At 33.9% G+C, this 15203-nt stretch overlaps 1 protein-coding gene across 2 annotated transcripts in view; it reads left to right on the plus strand.

The window, feature by feature from the left end:
• LOC109105879 (FYVE, RhoGEF and PH domain-containing protein 5-like) overlaps nucleotides 1–14055 on the plus strand; it is a 39816-nt gene extending 25761 nt beyond the window's left edge. The window contains exons 8-21 of one of the 2 annotated variants that reach the window (XM_042734382.1): nucleotides 2558–2648; nucleotides 3923–3973; nucleotides 4078–4136; nucleotides 4427–4498; nucleotides 4670–4738; nucleotides 8770–8853; nucleotides 8995–9074; nucleotides 9169–9262; nucleotides 9417–9554; nucleotides 11120–11222; nucleotides 11512–11648; nucleotides 11732–11860; nucleotides 12609–12763; nucleotides 12860–14055. In XM_042734382.1, coding sequence (XP_042590316.1) covers nucleotides 2558–2648; nucleotides 3923–3973; nucleotides 4078–4136; nucleotides 4427–4498; nucleotides 4670–4738; nucleotides 8770–8853; nucleotides 8995–9074; nucleotides 9169–9262; nucleotides 9417–9554; nucleotides 11120–11222; nucleotides 11512–11648; nucleotides 11732–11860; nucleotides 12609–12763; nucleotides 12860–12896 — 1299 coding nt within the window. In that variant the 3' untranslated portion in view covers nucleotides 12897–14055. The remainder of the gene's footprint in view (nucleotides 1–2557; nucleotides 2649–3922; nucleotides 3974–4077; nucleotides 4137–4426; nucleotides 4499–4669; nucleotides 4739–8769; nucleotides 8854–8994; nucleotides 9075–9168; nucleotides 9263–9416; nucleotides 9555–11119; nucleotides 11223–11511; nucleotides 11649–11731; nucleotides 11861–12608; nucleotides 12764–12859) is intronic. The other variant, XM_042734383.1, reaches the window with a different exon arrangement.
• Nucleotides 14056–15203: the final 1148 nt, after the last annotated feature.

The raw sequence follows: 15203 nt of genomic DNA on the forward strand, positions 1-15203 counted from the left end.
TATTACTTAAATGCATATTTTGATATTACATAAAATAATGTGCATTAACATTAACCTTTTAACTTGTATCATTACTGTATAATACATCAGTATGTCTGGTAATATAGATTTAGTGCATCAATATATATTTTAAACAAGTCAATTTTGCACCTTTCTGTGTAATACTTCATAGTGCAGTTTACGGAATACTTTAAATAGTTTATACATTATGAAACTGTGCAATGTTTTAATATTTAATTTGCACTTGCACTTTTACTTCAGTTTACTATTTTATAATATATTATATATATATTATATATTACCTTAATTTTGCACTTTGTTTAACTTTTGAAGTGAATATATATATATATATATATATATATATATATATATATATATATATATATATATATATATATATATATATATATATATATATATATATATATATAATGATTATTAATTTAATATGATTGCATATTTTGATATGAAATTAGAAATCTAATATGCATTAGCATGAACTTTTCAATTTGTATTGCTATGTATCTAATACATCAATGTACTGAATGTTTTAAATATTACATATTAATTAAATATTAATTCATAGTATAATTACATTTTTTATTTTATGAAAATCAATTAAATATTTTTTAAACTTTATTTATTTATTTATTTTTACAGATTTTCTGTTTAAGTACACAGAAATAGAGAATGTAAACAAAAATATCTACACCAAGACACTCACATTCAATTAAATATTTTATAAAACATTAAATTGAATAATTTCAGGTTAAACTTTATTTTAAGGTGTCCTTGTTACACTGTAATTATACATTTAAGTACTGAGTAATATTAATTAACTACATGTACTTACTATATGATTAGGGTTATGATTAGGGTAACATGCATGTAGTTATGCATAATTAATTGTTATTCTAATAGTAAGCACATGTAACTTGTAACAAAGACACCTTAAACAAAGTGTTAGCCTTCGATTGACATAGAAATTGAATGAGTCAGTATATGTTGATTTTTTTACTTGAATTGTCAGACTTAGTGTATGTGTGTGTGAGCATGTTAATGTGGTTTATGAGGACACAAATTTGTATAATGACATGGTTATGACATAGGTATTACAATGAGGAGGTGATTTATTGGTAAATTTAGAGTGTGGACTTTATTTGTGTGTGTTATAGTTTGTTTGGGATGAGTTTTTTCGAAAATCCAAAAATGCACAAATTTTCCTGTGAGGGGTAGGTTTAGGTGTAGGGTTGGGGTAGGGCAATAGAAAATACAGTTTGTACAGAATAAAAACCATTACACCTATGGAGAGTCCCCATAAACCACATATACCAACATGTGTGTGTGTGTAATTTATGTTCACATTATCATCTAAATAACAGATTTGTTTATGTGATGAATAAACTGCAATGTAAACGTAGAAGAAAATTAAGAGAAATAAGAAATGTGATGGATAAAACCTGTGAATTATGATGATGATGACAGTACGGTTATGACACAGAGAACTGGTGTGAAAAAGACCCAGGGAGAGCACCCAGAGAGTGCCTTTCAGAGGTGTTGTGGGAATTATGTTGTGGCAGGTGTGCAAACTGGACAAACTGAACACTGGCTTGTGTTCTTTTATCTTGAAGCCACAACTCCCTTCGTTCACACTCCTCACAAGGTCATTAACGGCATCCCTTTTTCCCTTTTCTTGTTGAAGATCTCAAGCATTGTCCCATGTCTCTGGATGTCCATAACTCTGAAGTTATTTGCCCTTATCTGCCCTTTACTGACCTCTCACGTCCCCCATGGCTCCTCAGAGCTCGCATGAACAATGATGTGTCAAAGTCAATTAGGCCTTGATTGATTTCTTCTCGCTGCGTGTTTGACTGATTCACTTGTTCACATTTTCTCCCAGTGAATGATATAATTGGGATGGAATTGGCTGGAATGAAGCGTACTCAGGGTTTTGTGTAGCTGGAAAAATGGAAGGTCATTGAATAACCTTGAAATGAGCTTTTCTAAGTGGTGCCATTGTGATCTATGATACTGTATCTTGTGGGTCAAGAGAGAGCACAGGTGGCATGTAACTCTTGATTGTGTATGATTGTGCGATCAGGTTTGTGTGTGAGTTTTAAGGGAAAAACTGTTTTGTGTTTACAGAGATCTTTTTGTGTCTATACATTTATATGTGCAGATGCTATAAAATAATAATTGTGAATACCATAATTATGTGTTTTCTGGCTAGTAAAATTGTTCACATCTTCGTTAAACTCACGAATTTGATACAAATTTAGATTTCTCTTACTTTACCTTTGTGACATCATGTAAAAACAACAAAATGGCAGCTTCTTCAACAGTTAAAAAAGTTTTATCATGAGGAGTAACAAGTCCTGTTTGACATGAACGCAGCATTAGTGTTTTTTGATTTAATGATTTTGTGTGTGTGTGTGTGTGTGTGTGTATATTCCAAGTCCTTCTTCTGTATGTCTGTGTTTACAGTAATAATATGTTTGCATGCACTGTATATTGTTTTATGTGCCATTTCTCATATACATGTGTGTTTGTATTCCAGACACAGAATGCAGAAGGAGTTCATGTTCCTCTGAAACACCAGCTGCTGCGGGTCATTGTGCGTGTGCTCCAGTACCGCATGATCCTCACAGGTGAACACTGCGTGATTCAAATATTTAGTCCAGATGATACTTTCCCATATTAATACTTTATCGCATTCAGTTCCTTTTTAAGGAAAGAAGACTAAATAATTTGTGCAATTTGGTTATTGTTAACTAAAAGTAAGATTTTGAAAATTAATGTTTTTTTAAAATAATTTGGAAGTTTTTATTAAAAATAAAACTGAAATAAAAAAAAATGATGATTTACAGATTTAACCTTGTTTAACTAAAATAATGAGTGCTGTTAATTGATTAATCGTGATTAATTGAATCCAAAATAAATGTTTTTGTTTACATAATATATGTGTGTGTACAGTGTATATTTATTATGAATATATAAATACACACATACAGTATATATTTTGAAAATATTTATGCATTATACATGCATATATTTATATTCATATAATTTAGATTATATATAAGTATATTTAATATACAAACATAACATTTTTTCTTAAATATATATATGCATGTGTGTATATAATAAATATAAACAGTACACACATATATATTATGTAAACAAAAATTTTATTTTGGATGTGATTAATCACGATTAATCGTTTGACAGCACTAAAAATAATATTAATGTAAAAGCTGACGTTTTCAAATTACTACAATGAAAACTGAAATAAAAATAAATGAAAGCTAAAAACAAATATTTAATACATTTATTTAAAAAAATAACTAAAACTTTAAATAAAATTAAAATGAAAACTGAAAATATAAAAATAAAAACTTATTAAAAATATTAATAAATATTATATTACAGAATTAATGCAAAAAATAACAACTATTGGGTTTCACATGTGTAAATGTTGGAAGTACAGGTATATGCATAAATACTGTATACAGAGATAATGCACAAAGGTGCATTTATGCAACAACAGTCTATGTTTATCAAACTGCATCAAAAGGCACAGGAGATACAGTAATTAAATAATAAAACTACTTGCTCAACACTTTATTGACATAAACTTACAGTAGGTGTAAAATTGTTGTGTTTGTTGCTGACTTGCAGTCCTGAAATTCACATTTTGATAAATCGTATTTTACTTCTGAGTGATTTGCCACTTAATTACATTTCACCATAAAAAGGCTGCCAATGACTTTGAGGATTGGGGTAAAAATGAACTGTAAATAATGTACTGTATGTTGGATCTTGTACATAAAACATAAGACTGTTTGAGTGTATTTAAAAGAGTATGAGATGGTGAAGTAGAAGCTATTTTGTCTCTTTATCAGTAATTTGGTAATTTTTCCAGACTACTTAAACAACCTCTCTCCGGATTCAAAAGAGTATGAAGACACACAAGGTATTGTTGTCTCAGTCTCTCTCTCACACATAATGTTGACCGCTGACCATGTTTGAACTGTGAAAACATTAATTGTGCTTATGACTGCAACTTTTTATCAACAGCTGCACTGGTAATCGTGTCAGAGGTCGCAGACCAGGTTAATGACAATCTAAAACACGGGGTGAGTTGTTTCTGTGTGAGAGAGCGTGTTGTATTGTTGATACATGATGAAAAGGGAGTGAGGGGATATGATGTCATCATAGTGTACCAGGTGTCGAGAAACAAAGAGAGTAGTGTGAAAACAGCCAGACACAGATGCATCTCCAAACACATACACACAGTCACAGACACAGACACAGAAACCTTCTGTTTCTACCCTTATTCATTTCTGAACAGCTCTTCGTTTTTCTCATCCACAAATCAGTTCTGTTTCTCATTCTCACTCTTTTATGTCTTTTATTGCAATCACAGGAGAACCTGCTTCGTTTGGTCCACATCGACTACAGCGTGAGAGGAAAACGAGACCTTCTTCAACCAGGAAGGGTACATTCAGCTTCATTTGCTGTATTTATGGTTTCATGTTTATAGTTTATTACTGTTTTTACTGGCAGTAAAACCTGAAAGATCAGTAACAGTTATTAGACATCAAAGGTTTAAGTGAATAACACCCTTACCCATAAGTCACCTGGCCTCTTGCACCTGTGTGTTTTGCAGATTTTTGTCAAGGAGGGCACTCTGATGAAGGTCTCTCGGAAAAGCAGGCAGCCCAGACACCTCTTCTTGGTATTTTGTCATGCTTCTCTCTACTTGCAGTGTGCTTAATTGCATTAAATGTGCACTTGAAGTGTAATTCAAACCTTCAAGTATATTTAAAAAAAACTATACTTGCAGATAACATATTAATTAAATATAAATGAAAAAAGCCACTTAAGTGCCCCTAAAGCAAGTATACTTGCATGACTTTCTTAACATAAGTGCACTTTTAAAAAGTACACTTTGTAATAATGTCAGAATAAAGGTTTTATTTTAAAGTACATTTTAAATCATCACATTTTAATAATAATAAGGAAATGCTTCATTATAATTTTAATGTGTTATTTGGTATAACATTTAAAGTTAATATATTTTAAACATACTAAATTGCTACTTCATCATTACAAATAGACTGAAATACAAGTTTGAATAGAAATGGCATTAAATATTTTAGTTTACCATAAATGTGTGTCAATACATTCGTCAGTACACTTTAACCATATTTAATATACAATGAACTATGAAATTACTTTTAAAGATGTACTTAAGTGGGGGGAAAAAGCACTCTTGCATAGTATTTCCGCATTTTCCTTAGAACAGGTAGCTTCACAGCCGTTTGGAGCTCACCTGACTTTGTTTGTGTCTGAAAATGATTGATCAAACCAGTTGGCAGAGTGGGACTGTTAAGAGCTTCTCTTTCAGTTAGACCTGTATCGCTTCCTGTGTCTGAGGGCGAAGTAGGTGTTGTTTTCTTAAAGCTATAGCTGTATAATAAATTTTGTTATACAGTTGGTTTTCTCTTTAAATCCAAAAACTGTCATTGCAGGGAAAAGTCTGAGTGGAATCTTGCATGGCAAGTTAGTTAAAGTTAGTTAACTGTCAGTATGTTTAAAGCTAGTTACCTGACACATTCTATTTAATATGAAGGTGCCTATATTGCCCTCTTAATTACTGAGCAGTTATTGATAGGTATGTGTATTGTTGATATTTGATCATTCAAAAAGCAGCCAGTTTCCTAGAGAGTAAGTGAGCTGGTTTCAGCAGACACTGGAGGTTACATTAGCTGTAGCACAAGGCTACCCCCACACCTCTTTATAGCTCTCTTGTTTTCGAGGGTCATACTTCCTCCCAGGATGTCTGCTGTAGGTCATAGGATGCCAGCTTCCTGTGTTGGGACTTTACTGACAGCACACTGAAGACTAGGCCCAGAGAACAACAGATCAACATCACTGAGTCACCGCAGCTGAAAAACAACGCTAAAAACATTAGGCTGCATGAGCGGTCAGTTCAGTTGTTTACCTGAAGTACATTTACTCTGTTACTTCCACTCGGGTGGCTTTCGGAATGTCTTAGTGACAAGATTGGGCTCTGTGGGCTCTGCTGAGATGTTTTAAATAAGGGTCAACTTGCACAAAAAATTTAAGGTCAGTATGATTGTTTTACGATTGTCAGAAAACATTTTTAAATTATGTATTCAAATAGAAAACTATCTATGTTGCGGTAATATTTCACAAAATTACTGTCGATACTGTATTTTTGGTCAAATAAATGCAGCTTTGGTTAGTAAGACACTTCTTTTCAAATGTTACTGACCCCTAACTTTTGAAGAGTAGCCTAGTGTATACAGACCTTTTTGTGGGGAAAGTAATTATTATCTTTATTACTATCCATCTCTTTTTTCCTCCTTTTTCTAAAGTTCTGGGTACTACAGTAAATAAGAAACTTTTTCACTTAGGTTCAAGGCACAAGGCAGTTTGTAGCCAATGCATTTGATTTGACATTGGTCAGACTTGTGCTCGTACAGTTCAATTTAAACAGTGTACTGTAATATATGTAATATAGGGGAAGTCGTGGCCTAATGGTTAGAGAGTTTGACTTGGGTTTGAGTCTAGGGCCGGCAATACCACGACAGGTGCCCTTGAGCAAAGCACCAAACCCCCAACTGCTCCCTGGGCGCCGCAGCATAAATGGCTGCCCACTGCTCCGGGTGTGTGTTCATGCTGTTTGTGTGTGCACTTTGGATAAGTTAAATGCAGAGCACGAATTCTGAGTATGGATCACCATACTTGGCTGTATGTCAAGTCACTTTTACTTTCACTGTAGTTCCTCATTATGTTACTGGAAAACTGGCACTTGACAAATGGTCAATTTGGACCATGTATACATACATACATACATACAGGAAGCTATTTTCTGATATTGCGACACTCTTGGCTCTGAAGATCCCAGATTCTGTCCCAGAAATCCCAATAAAAATCATTATCCAATAATCATGAACCACTAGAAAAGTTGTGGTCAAGTTTATTCACCTGAGCTGAATTGGATAAAAATTTGTCACAAATATCATTCAATACTAGTTGAGTAGAGTTGTGTTGGCATGTAATCAGGGCCTTGTTTTTTGTAGCTACTGTAATGGTATCAGATCACTATGGATGTCTTATGTAGGACTCATACCATTAGTTATTTGTTTTTTTCTCGTATTTTTCTTCACCAACGTCCAGTCTCAAGGGACACACACACACACACTAGTTACATGAGAACTGATACATTCTTAGCTGTTTGAGGGTTGTTGTGGCTGTTGTTGTTTTTGTTGTCTCTGTCCTGCTGCCTCCACCCAAAAAGGCTTTCTCAGGAGCGTCCAGGCTGAATTCCTGGACCCGGCCTGTGAACTGCGGATGTTTGAGGCACGCACATTGCATGTCTCATGATGTCACCACTTTTGTTTGGAGCTATATATGTCGAGCAAACACAATGGTTTGAAGTGTAGGGCTAGCCTGTTTGTGGGTGTGAGTTTGTGTTCTTAGCATAACTACTTCATTGTCAGGAATGAAGCATAGCAGAAAATACCCCATAAACTGTTTTTATCAAGCACAACCTATTGTATTGAACGTGTGAATTGCTTTCTTGGGTACTGAACTGAACGTGCTACACTTGTGGAAGAATGAGCATTGAGCAGAGAGGAAGTAATTAGATCATGTCAAAACTATTTAAAGCAGGGGTCCAGGGCCCACTAGGGGGCCTTAGCAAAGTTCAATGGGGCCTCAAACTGGCTTAAAAAATACTGAGTAAAATAATTAACATCATGTACTTCAGGTTTAGTTCCTTGTAAATGTGCAGAATCTACAATTATAAATTCTAAAATACACTGTAAAATAAAGTGTTACCGTTATTTTCATCTATGGACAATTTTTTTGTATTAAAAAGGGTGATGGGGTACTTGAAATCAAAAAGGGCTGATACCCACTGATTTAAAGCTTATACTGCCTCCTTGTGGTAGACAGAAACATAACAGAAATCATGCATCACTATTACTTTGTCCATACTTAAGTTTAGGGGTTTAAATAATGTAAAAATATTATTTTGATAGCCTATTCAATAGAGATATACTATAGTTATAACGAAACAATAATTATTATTAAATTATGTAAATCTAATCTATATGGTTTAACTTGGACAGGGATAGAGCAGAAGTGTGCAGACTTAAAAGCTTTTACTGCCTCCTTGTGGTGGAAATAAAGTCAAAAGAAGGCAAGCATCATTATTACTTTTGCTCACATTTAATTTTAGGTTTTAATAATTTAAATATATTATTATGAGTATTAGTAGTATTATTAGTTTTGTCTATAGGAGTAATAATGATGCTAATATTTAAAATGATAATAAATCAACAATAATATATAATAATAATGATAATTAGTATGATTAAATCATGTAAATCACTAATCTAAATGGTTTAACTTTAATAATTAAATAATGAAGTGCTCATGCACTCATGTTATTTAAAATTGTGTATATAGTTGTGTACTGTATAAAGGTATGTATGCGTGTGTGTACATATTTTGGGGACAATTTTTTTTTTAAATGAGTTAAATCCGACAAAACCACCTTGTAAGAATGTTATTACAATAAAGTACTTTTTTATTGTAAAAAAAAAATGCAGAACATTTAAAGTGCTGGTTAGGGTTAGGTTATAGAATTTATAATTAGGTGTATATAAAACAATTTCTACTCTATGGAATGTCCCCATTTAGATAGTAATCAGGTTTGTGTGTGTGTTGCAGATGAATGACGTGATGCTGTACACCTACCCTCAGCAGGATGGTAAATACAGGCTGAAAAACACACTGACTCTAAGTGGAATGAAGGTAAGACAGCACAGTCTCTCAGCAGATTCATTTTGTTTTTTGAAGAACCTACTAGGAAACAAAACAGATTAGATTAAGTGTGATATGAATTGTATTATCAAGAACTGAGCAGTATGTGTATGTGTTTTCATGTGTCTGTAGGTCAGTAAACCTTTCATAGACAATGTGCTCCACACGCTCAGGATAGAAGTCAGCGATGTTACAATCACTCTCTCAGCAAGGTAATGAGCATTTCCATAATGGTTTGCATGTGTCTGTACTGACATCTACTGTCATGCCATCACTTCAAGCATGGCTTCTTTCTGTCTCTGATAGTTCTTTAGGTGAGAGAGAGGACTGGTTCCACACGCTGAGCCGGGCTATAGCGGATCACGCCGCAGGCCTCAATACCTTTAGCTGCTCTAGTGAGGTGTGAGGAAATATTTTACACAGCCTCTGTACAAAAATATCTATGGCTAGTTATCAAACAAGCAACAGAAAAAAAATAATTGTTAAGATTAAGATTGTTTAAAGCATTAGAATTCAGTATTAAGGAAACTTAATGATGAAATCACTGTTTCCAGGCGAGAGAGAAATTATGGATGTCTCTGGGAGAGGCTGCTCCTGTTCTAGTTCCTGTTTCACATGTGATGATGTGTATGAACTGCACATCAGACTTCAGGCTAACACTGCGAAGGCATCACTGCAATGCTTGTGGAAAGGTAAAACATCTGTACCTCATGTAGGGAAATGTCTGATAGTCTTAAAGGGATAGTTCACCTAAAAATTAAAAGTCTGTCATTACTCACCCTCCCGTCGTTCCAAACCCGTAAGACCTTCGTTCATCTTCGGAAGACAAATTAAAATTTTTTGAATGAAATCCGAGAGCTTTCTGACTCTCCATAGACAGTAATGCAACTGAAATATTTTATGGCCCAGAAAAGTAGTAAGGACATTGTTAAAATAGTCCATGTGACATCAGTGGTTTAACCTAATCTTAATAAGCTACGTAAATACATTTCTCAACACCGGGTCCTGCAAGATCACACGCATGTGTTGTTGTACTCTCGTGAACGTGCGTCGAAGACTGACACAGAAGAGAAGAAATTGTTAAATAAAGTTATTAATTTATTTTCTTTGTGCACAAAAAGTATTCTCGTAGCTTTATAACATTACGGCTGAACCACTGATGTCATGGACGCATGAACTATTGCCTTGAATGTGGTAGCTGCATTGCTGTCTTTTGAGGGTCAGAAAGCTCTCGGATTTCATCAAAAATATCTTAATTTGTGTTCCAAAGATGAACAAAGCATCCTACAGTTTTGGAATGACATGAGGGTGAGTAAGTAATGAGAGATTTTTTTTTTGGGGGGGGGGGGGGGGGGGGGGGTTAACTATCCTTTTAAATTCAAGACATATATTCTTTGATATGTTACAGTTGACATTAAAACACTCAGAGGTGGTCTTTACAGTGACCCTATTAAGCATTTAGACAAAAAATGTATTAACAGCATTGCATTAAATAATAATGAATTGAAGCAGGATTGCAATAGTGGATATTTCACAGGATTATATGTATTTTTTTATATATTTCAAATGTATGTTTTGTTTTCAACCAAAAAAGTAACTTTATTCAAAAATAAATTATTGAATTACTGTTTTTATTGCCATTAAAGAAACATATTTGTTCTTTGATATTAGAAATATGATTTTTTTTAGTGATTGACTAGTAAATCAGCCTAGTTAATCGGGACCTGGTCAGTTAACAGAAGTACCAGCTCCCCCTTGTGTTAGGAAAGGGTTTTGTTCATTGTTCACTTCATTCAGAGTAATATGGTGACTTCATAGTGTTTTGCAATATTTTGAGTGAATTTTGAGAAAATAATGTGCAAAGTAGATTACAGGGATTTTGTGTTCATTCTATTTGTTTTCTGCTTGAATATATTTTCAAATGTAATTTATTCCTGTGATGCAAAGTTAAATTATCAGCAGCTATTACTCCAGTTTTCAGCATCACATGATCTTTCAAATCATTCTAATGCTGATTTGGTGCTCAAGAAACCTTTCTAATTATTATTAATGTTGAAAACAGTTGTGATGAATAAAAATATTAGTTTCTTTAAATACATAATTAAATTATATATCTTACTGACCCAAAATATGTTAAGCGGTAGTATATACTGAATATCAGCATTAAATTGTGACCCTGCTTTCTCTTATTTTTATTATGGTCTCTCATTGCGTCTCATTTTTACTATTCATCTGAACTGTCTCGCCCTGTTTTTAGGTTGTGTGTCGCTCCTGCTCAAGAAACAGGTATCCTCTAAAATACCTGAAGGACAGGATGGCTAAAGTCTGTGACCACTGCTACGCTGAGCTCAGAAAGAGAGGTAAGAGTCTCTAAAACGATTCAGACTTTAAAGAGTTTAGAGAATTTAGAGTTAGAAATAGTACGGAAATCGTTAATGTAAACTGTTCACTTTGATCGAACCATTTCATACTCACCATCACAGTTAAAATGATTTTTGTTACAGCATTATCAAGAATATAATATACTTTTGTTGTTTTTCATTATTCATCTGCAATTGGTTGTTTAAACAAAATAGGCTGTTTCCATTCTAAACATTTAAATTATCCCAATAGCTGTATAGTTAATGTCAGTGTATGATGTGTATGTAGGTGGTAGTATTCCAGGGTCATGTGGGAGCGCCAGTCCCCACACAAACAGAGCCAGCAGGCCTCTCTCTGCTGTGTTCCAGAGCCTACAGCCACCCAGCCTGTGGAGGAACAGAAAGAGCACCTCACCTCTCACACAGGTACACAAACAAACACTCACATTCACATCTGAATGAATGAGGTATTTTTATACTCAGAGTTCAAAAGGTCTTTGTGTGTGCAGGTATCTGTGGGTGCAGAGGGGTCCACTATGAGTGGCAGTCTGCAAAGACGCAAAAAGAGCAAAAGGAAGTGGAAGAGGCTGTGGTTTCTGCTCAAAGACAAGGTGCTCTACACCTTTAAAGCACGAGAGGTGAGGGGACCCAGAGTCTCCCACACCAACACAGACACTACAAACAAACACTCATGCATACAGACGCACATTATAACCTGCACACACTACATTTAATGTGTTGGATCAATACCAAAATGTTGATTTTTATACAATATCAGCCTCTGGTTCCTCACATCATTACTAAATCAATAGCTTAGGTAACAATGAAACCACTTTGGGTGATTGATGAAATACAACAAAGACTGTCAATTTTAATAATTTGTAAAAATGACAATAAATAATTGTTTATGCTACTTCTTAAATGTTTGGGGTCTGTAAGGTTTTAAATGGTTTTGAAAAAATTCTCACCAAAGCTTTGTTTGTTCATACATACAGTAAACATTTTCAGCATCACTTCTTCAGTCTTCAGTGTCACATGATCTTTCAGAACTCATTGCAATATGCTGATTTTTTGGTCTGATTATTGTAAATGTTGAAAACCGTGCTGCTTAATATTAAAAATAAATAAAATAATTATAAAAAAAAAAAAATTAGATCCCCCAAACTACTGAATTACGGAATTATAATGTCACATTTAATTAATCTAATTAAAGGACTTTTACATCACATTGTCTGAACTGCTAAACTGGGCTTTTTTTTTGGTCAGGTGCTGAAATATGCAAACTGATAATACTGAAATGATGAAAATACTTTTTATCACCAGAATAAAGCACAAACCCTGCACACATTTAACCTCTCTTTCTCTCTCTGTTTCCTGTGTCTGCAGGATAAAGTGGCATCTGAAAGTCTTCCTCTGCAGGGCTTTACTGTGAAGCTGTCGGATCGTTCAGAAGGGGAAGACAAAGACAACGTTTTCCAGCTGTACCATAAAAAAACACTGTATTACACCTTCAGAGCAGACGACCAGCATACTGCACGCAGGTATGACACAAGAGTCGTCCTGTTCACCTGTTGCATTGTTCATTCCCATTTGAAATCCTCAGAATTATGATAAAGAAATGAACTGTTATTTTGCAGGTGGGTAAATGCAATGGAAGAGGCCACGGTGTTATAGTATCCAACTATCTGCCCAGACGACAACAGGACTCTGGGCAGGGTTCCCAAGACAGCTGAACCCATTATGGGCTTAAACCTATGACATCAGAGTCACCTGTGCCTGAGAAACTAGTGGAATCACACCATTAATACCTTCATCTTTATCTCTATCTTCTTCTTGGCTGCTGAATTTATGGACAGATTCACACAAGGCATGTCACGCTCTGTGTTTGTGCTGTCCCAGGACGAGTCCCATGCCTCACCTACTTCACAGACTCATTAAAAAAGTGCCATGTAACCAGTGCAGTTCAGTGAAGCTCAGGTGTTGTGCATGATTGATCTGAAACTACTCGTCTTTGTCAAATAAAGGAGAATGTGTTTTTTTTTTTTTTTTGAAATTGTAACTGCCTTTCTATATGCAGTGCTGTCATTTTATACATTAATGTAAAATTAAAAATAAATTAAGGCATTTGTTATAGTTTGGAAGAAAATGATAAGCCAAAACAGGCTTGTTATAGACAATATATTGTTCATTTCATTTAACAGCTAAATGTTTAGCATGGCATATCCTACCACCTCAGATATAAAAAGTCCATGTTTTATATGCAAATGACATCATGTGATATATATATATTTACATTTGGATTTGATACAAAATTGTATAGCCTAAATGAAGAAATCTGTACATTTTACAATTCAGTGTAATATATTTAATTTGCAGCTGTATTAAGATATTGCTATCATCTGCTGTGACTGATTTTTCTCTGCATATTTGGTAGTTATTTTACCGTGGTCCCCAAGCTGACTTTGTTCCCGTATAAACATCACCATGTCAACCATTGTTTTCACTAGAATACCACTAAAGTTATTATTACTACAGTGAAACTGTGCTAATTTGATATTTGTCACCACCACTGACTTCAAAAACATATCAGGAGAAAAAAATCAATTTTGAATATAATCCTATATGCATTTGGTATAATTATATCGATATTAATAGCTATGGTATATGGTCAGAAACAATGGTTACTATGGTAATTATATGTAAGGATGGTTGTATGCGCTACGGCGCATACCTTTGAAGGCCACATTTGGTAAAACCTCAATGTAAATCAGTATGCAAATATTGTGAACATCTGTGTCAGTTGAACCTTTCATTAAAAATGTCATAAGCTTTATGTACAGTATCAGCCTTAAGCAGTTTTTTTATTTATAGCCATCATCTAAAGCCATGTTATTCCCAAAAAACTGTTTAAAATTTATTTTTTTTTTTTTTAAGGTCATAAATTCCATAAAGAATCAAACTGCATTTTATAATGAGTTCAGGTGAAAAGAACAGTTTGTCTGAACTGGGCCTTTTTCTGTTCAGTATTTTCAAAATGCCTAGTAGGACTCATTTTTCTTTTTATATCATGTTTGATGTTTATTTGTCTTTTAATGTTACACTTTAAAAATGTGTTTCTGTAAAACTAAAAAAGTGCCAGTATTCATTCTCAGTTATTTGTATCTGATATTTCCCAGCACAGACCCTATTCCCGCAGAGATCATCCCTCTTCCTTAATGCTTTTTATTAAATTTAAATAAAACCCCTTCATAATGAAGAATAAAAAGTCATGTAAACCTGCATTTTAAAGGTAAGAAAAAGGCATTTTGGTTTCAATTCACAGTTAAATTTGTTCCCATTAAAGCAGCAGTTTCATAAGAAATAACTGTTTATACGATTGTTTGGCTTTACATGTTTAGATATATGGTATTATGATTAGATCTGTTTAGAAAGAGATAAAAAAAAGCCCTATATTAATTGTACAATAGGCTACATATATTAAAAAATACTTTCCAATGGTTAACATACAGTCTCTAGGGGGCGACACACACTTAAACAGGTGGCAGCAAATCACGCTTCTTGTCAGATTATTATTTGATAGTTATAGTTATTTGATAGTAAAATATTTATTAGTAATAGAATCAGATGATCAGATTTCGATGCTGTGTTACTTTTCCCCATTAGCCTACTGCATTTATCGTATTTGTTTAATAATTAAGCATATTTCATTAAAATATTTAATTTTCTTTATTGTAAGTTCAAACCTGGCAACAAACAGCTAACTGTGATGACACACGGTGATTATTCGAGGCAAATGTGTATCCCTCTCGCCATTATCTCAATATAATCTGCCCATGTGTGAGCTCTATTATCAAACTGCAGCCTAGTAATGCGATATAACTAGGTTAAGATAATTAGCTTTATCAAAGTGGTCTGGCACTTCGGCCAACAGCCAAAGAGAGGTTGATTAAGCAGCAGAATGCCTAAATAATTGATATGATA

Source organism: Cyprinus carpio, chromosome B11 (assembly GCF_018340385.1).
Source record: "Cyprinus carpio isolate SPL01 chromosome B11, ASM1834038v1, whole genome shotgun sequence".
Taxonomy (NCBI): domain Eukaryota; kingdom Metazoa; phylum Chordata; class Actinopteri; order Cypriniformes; family Cyprinidae; genus Cyprinus; species Cyprinus carpio.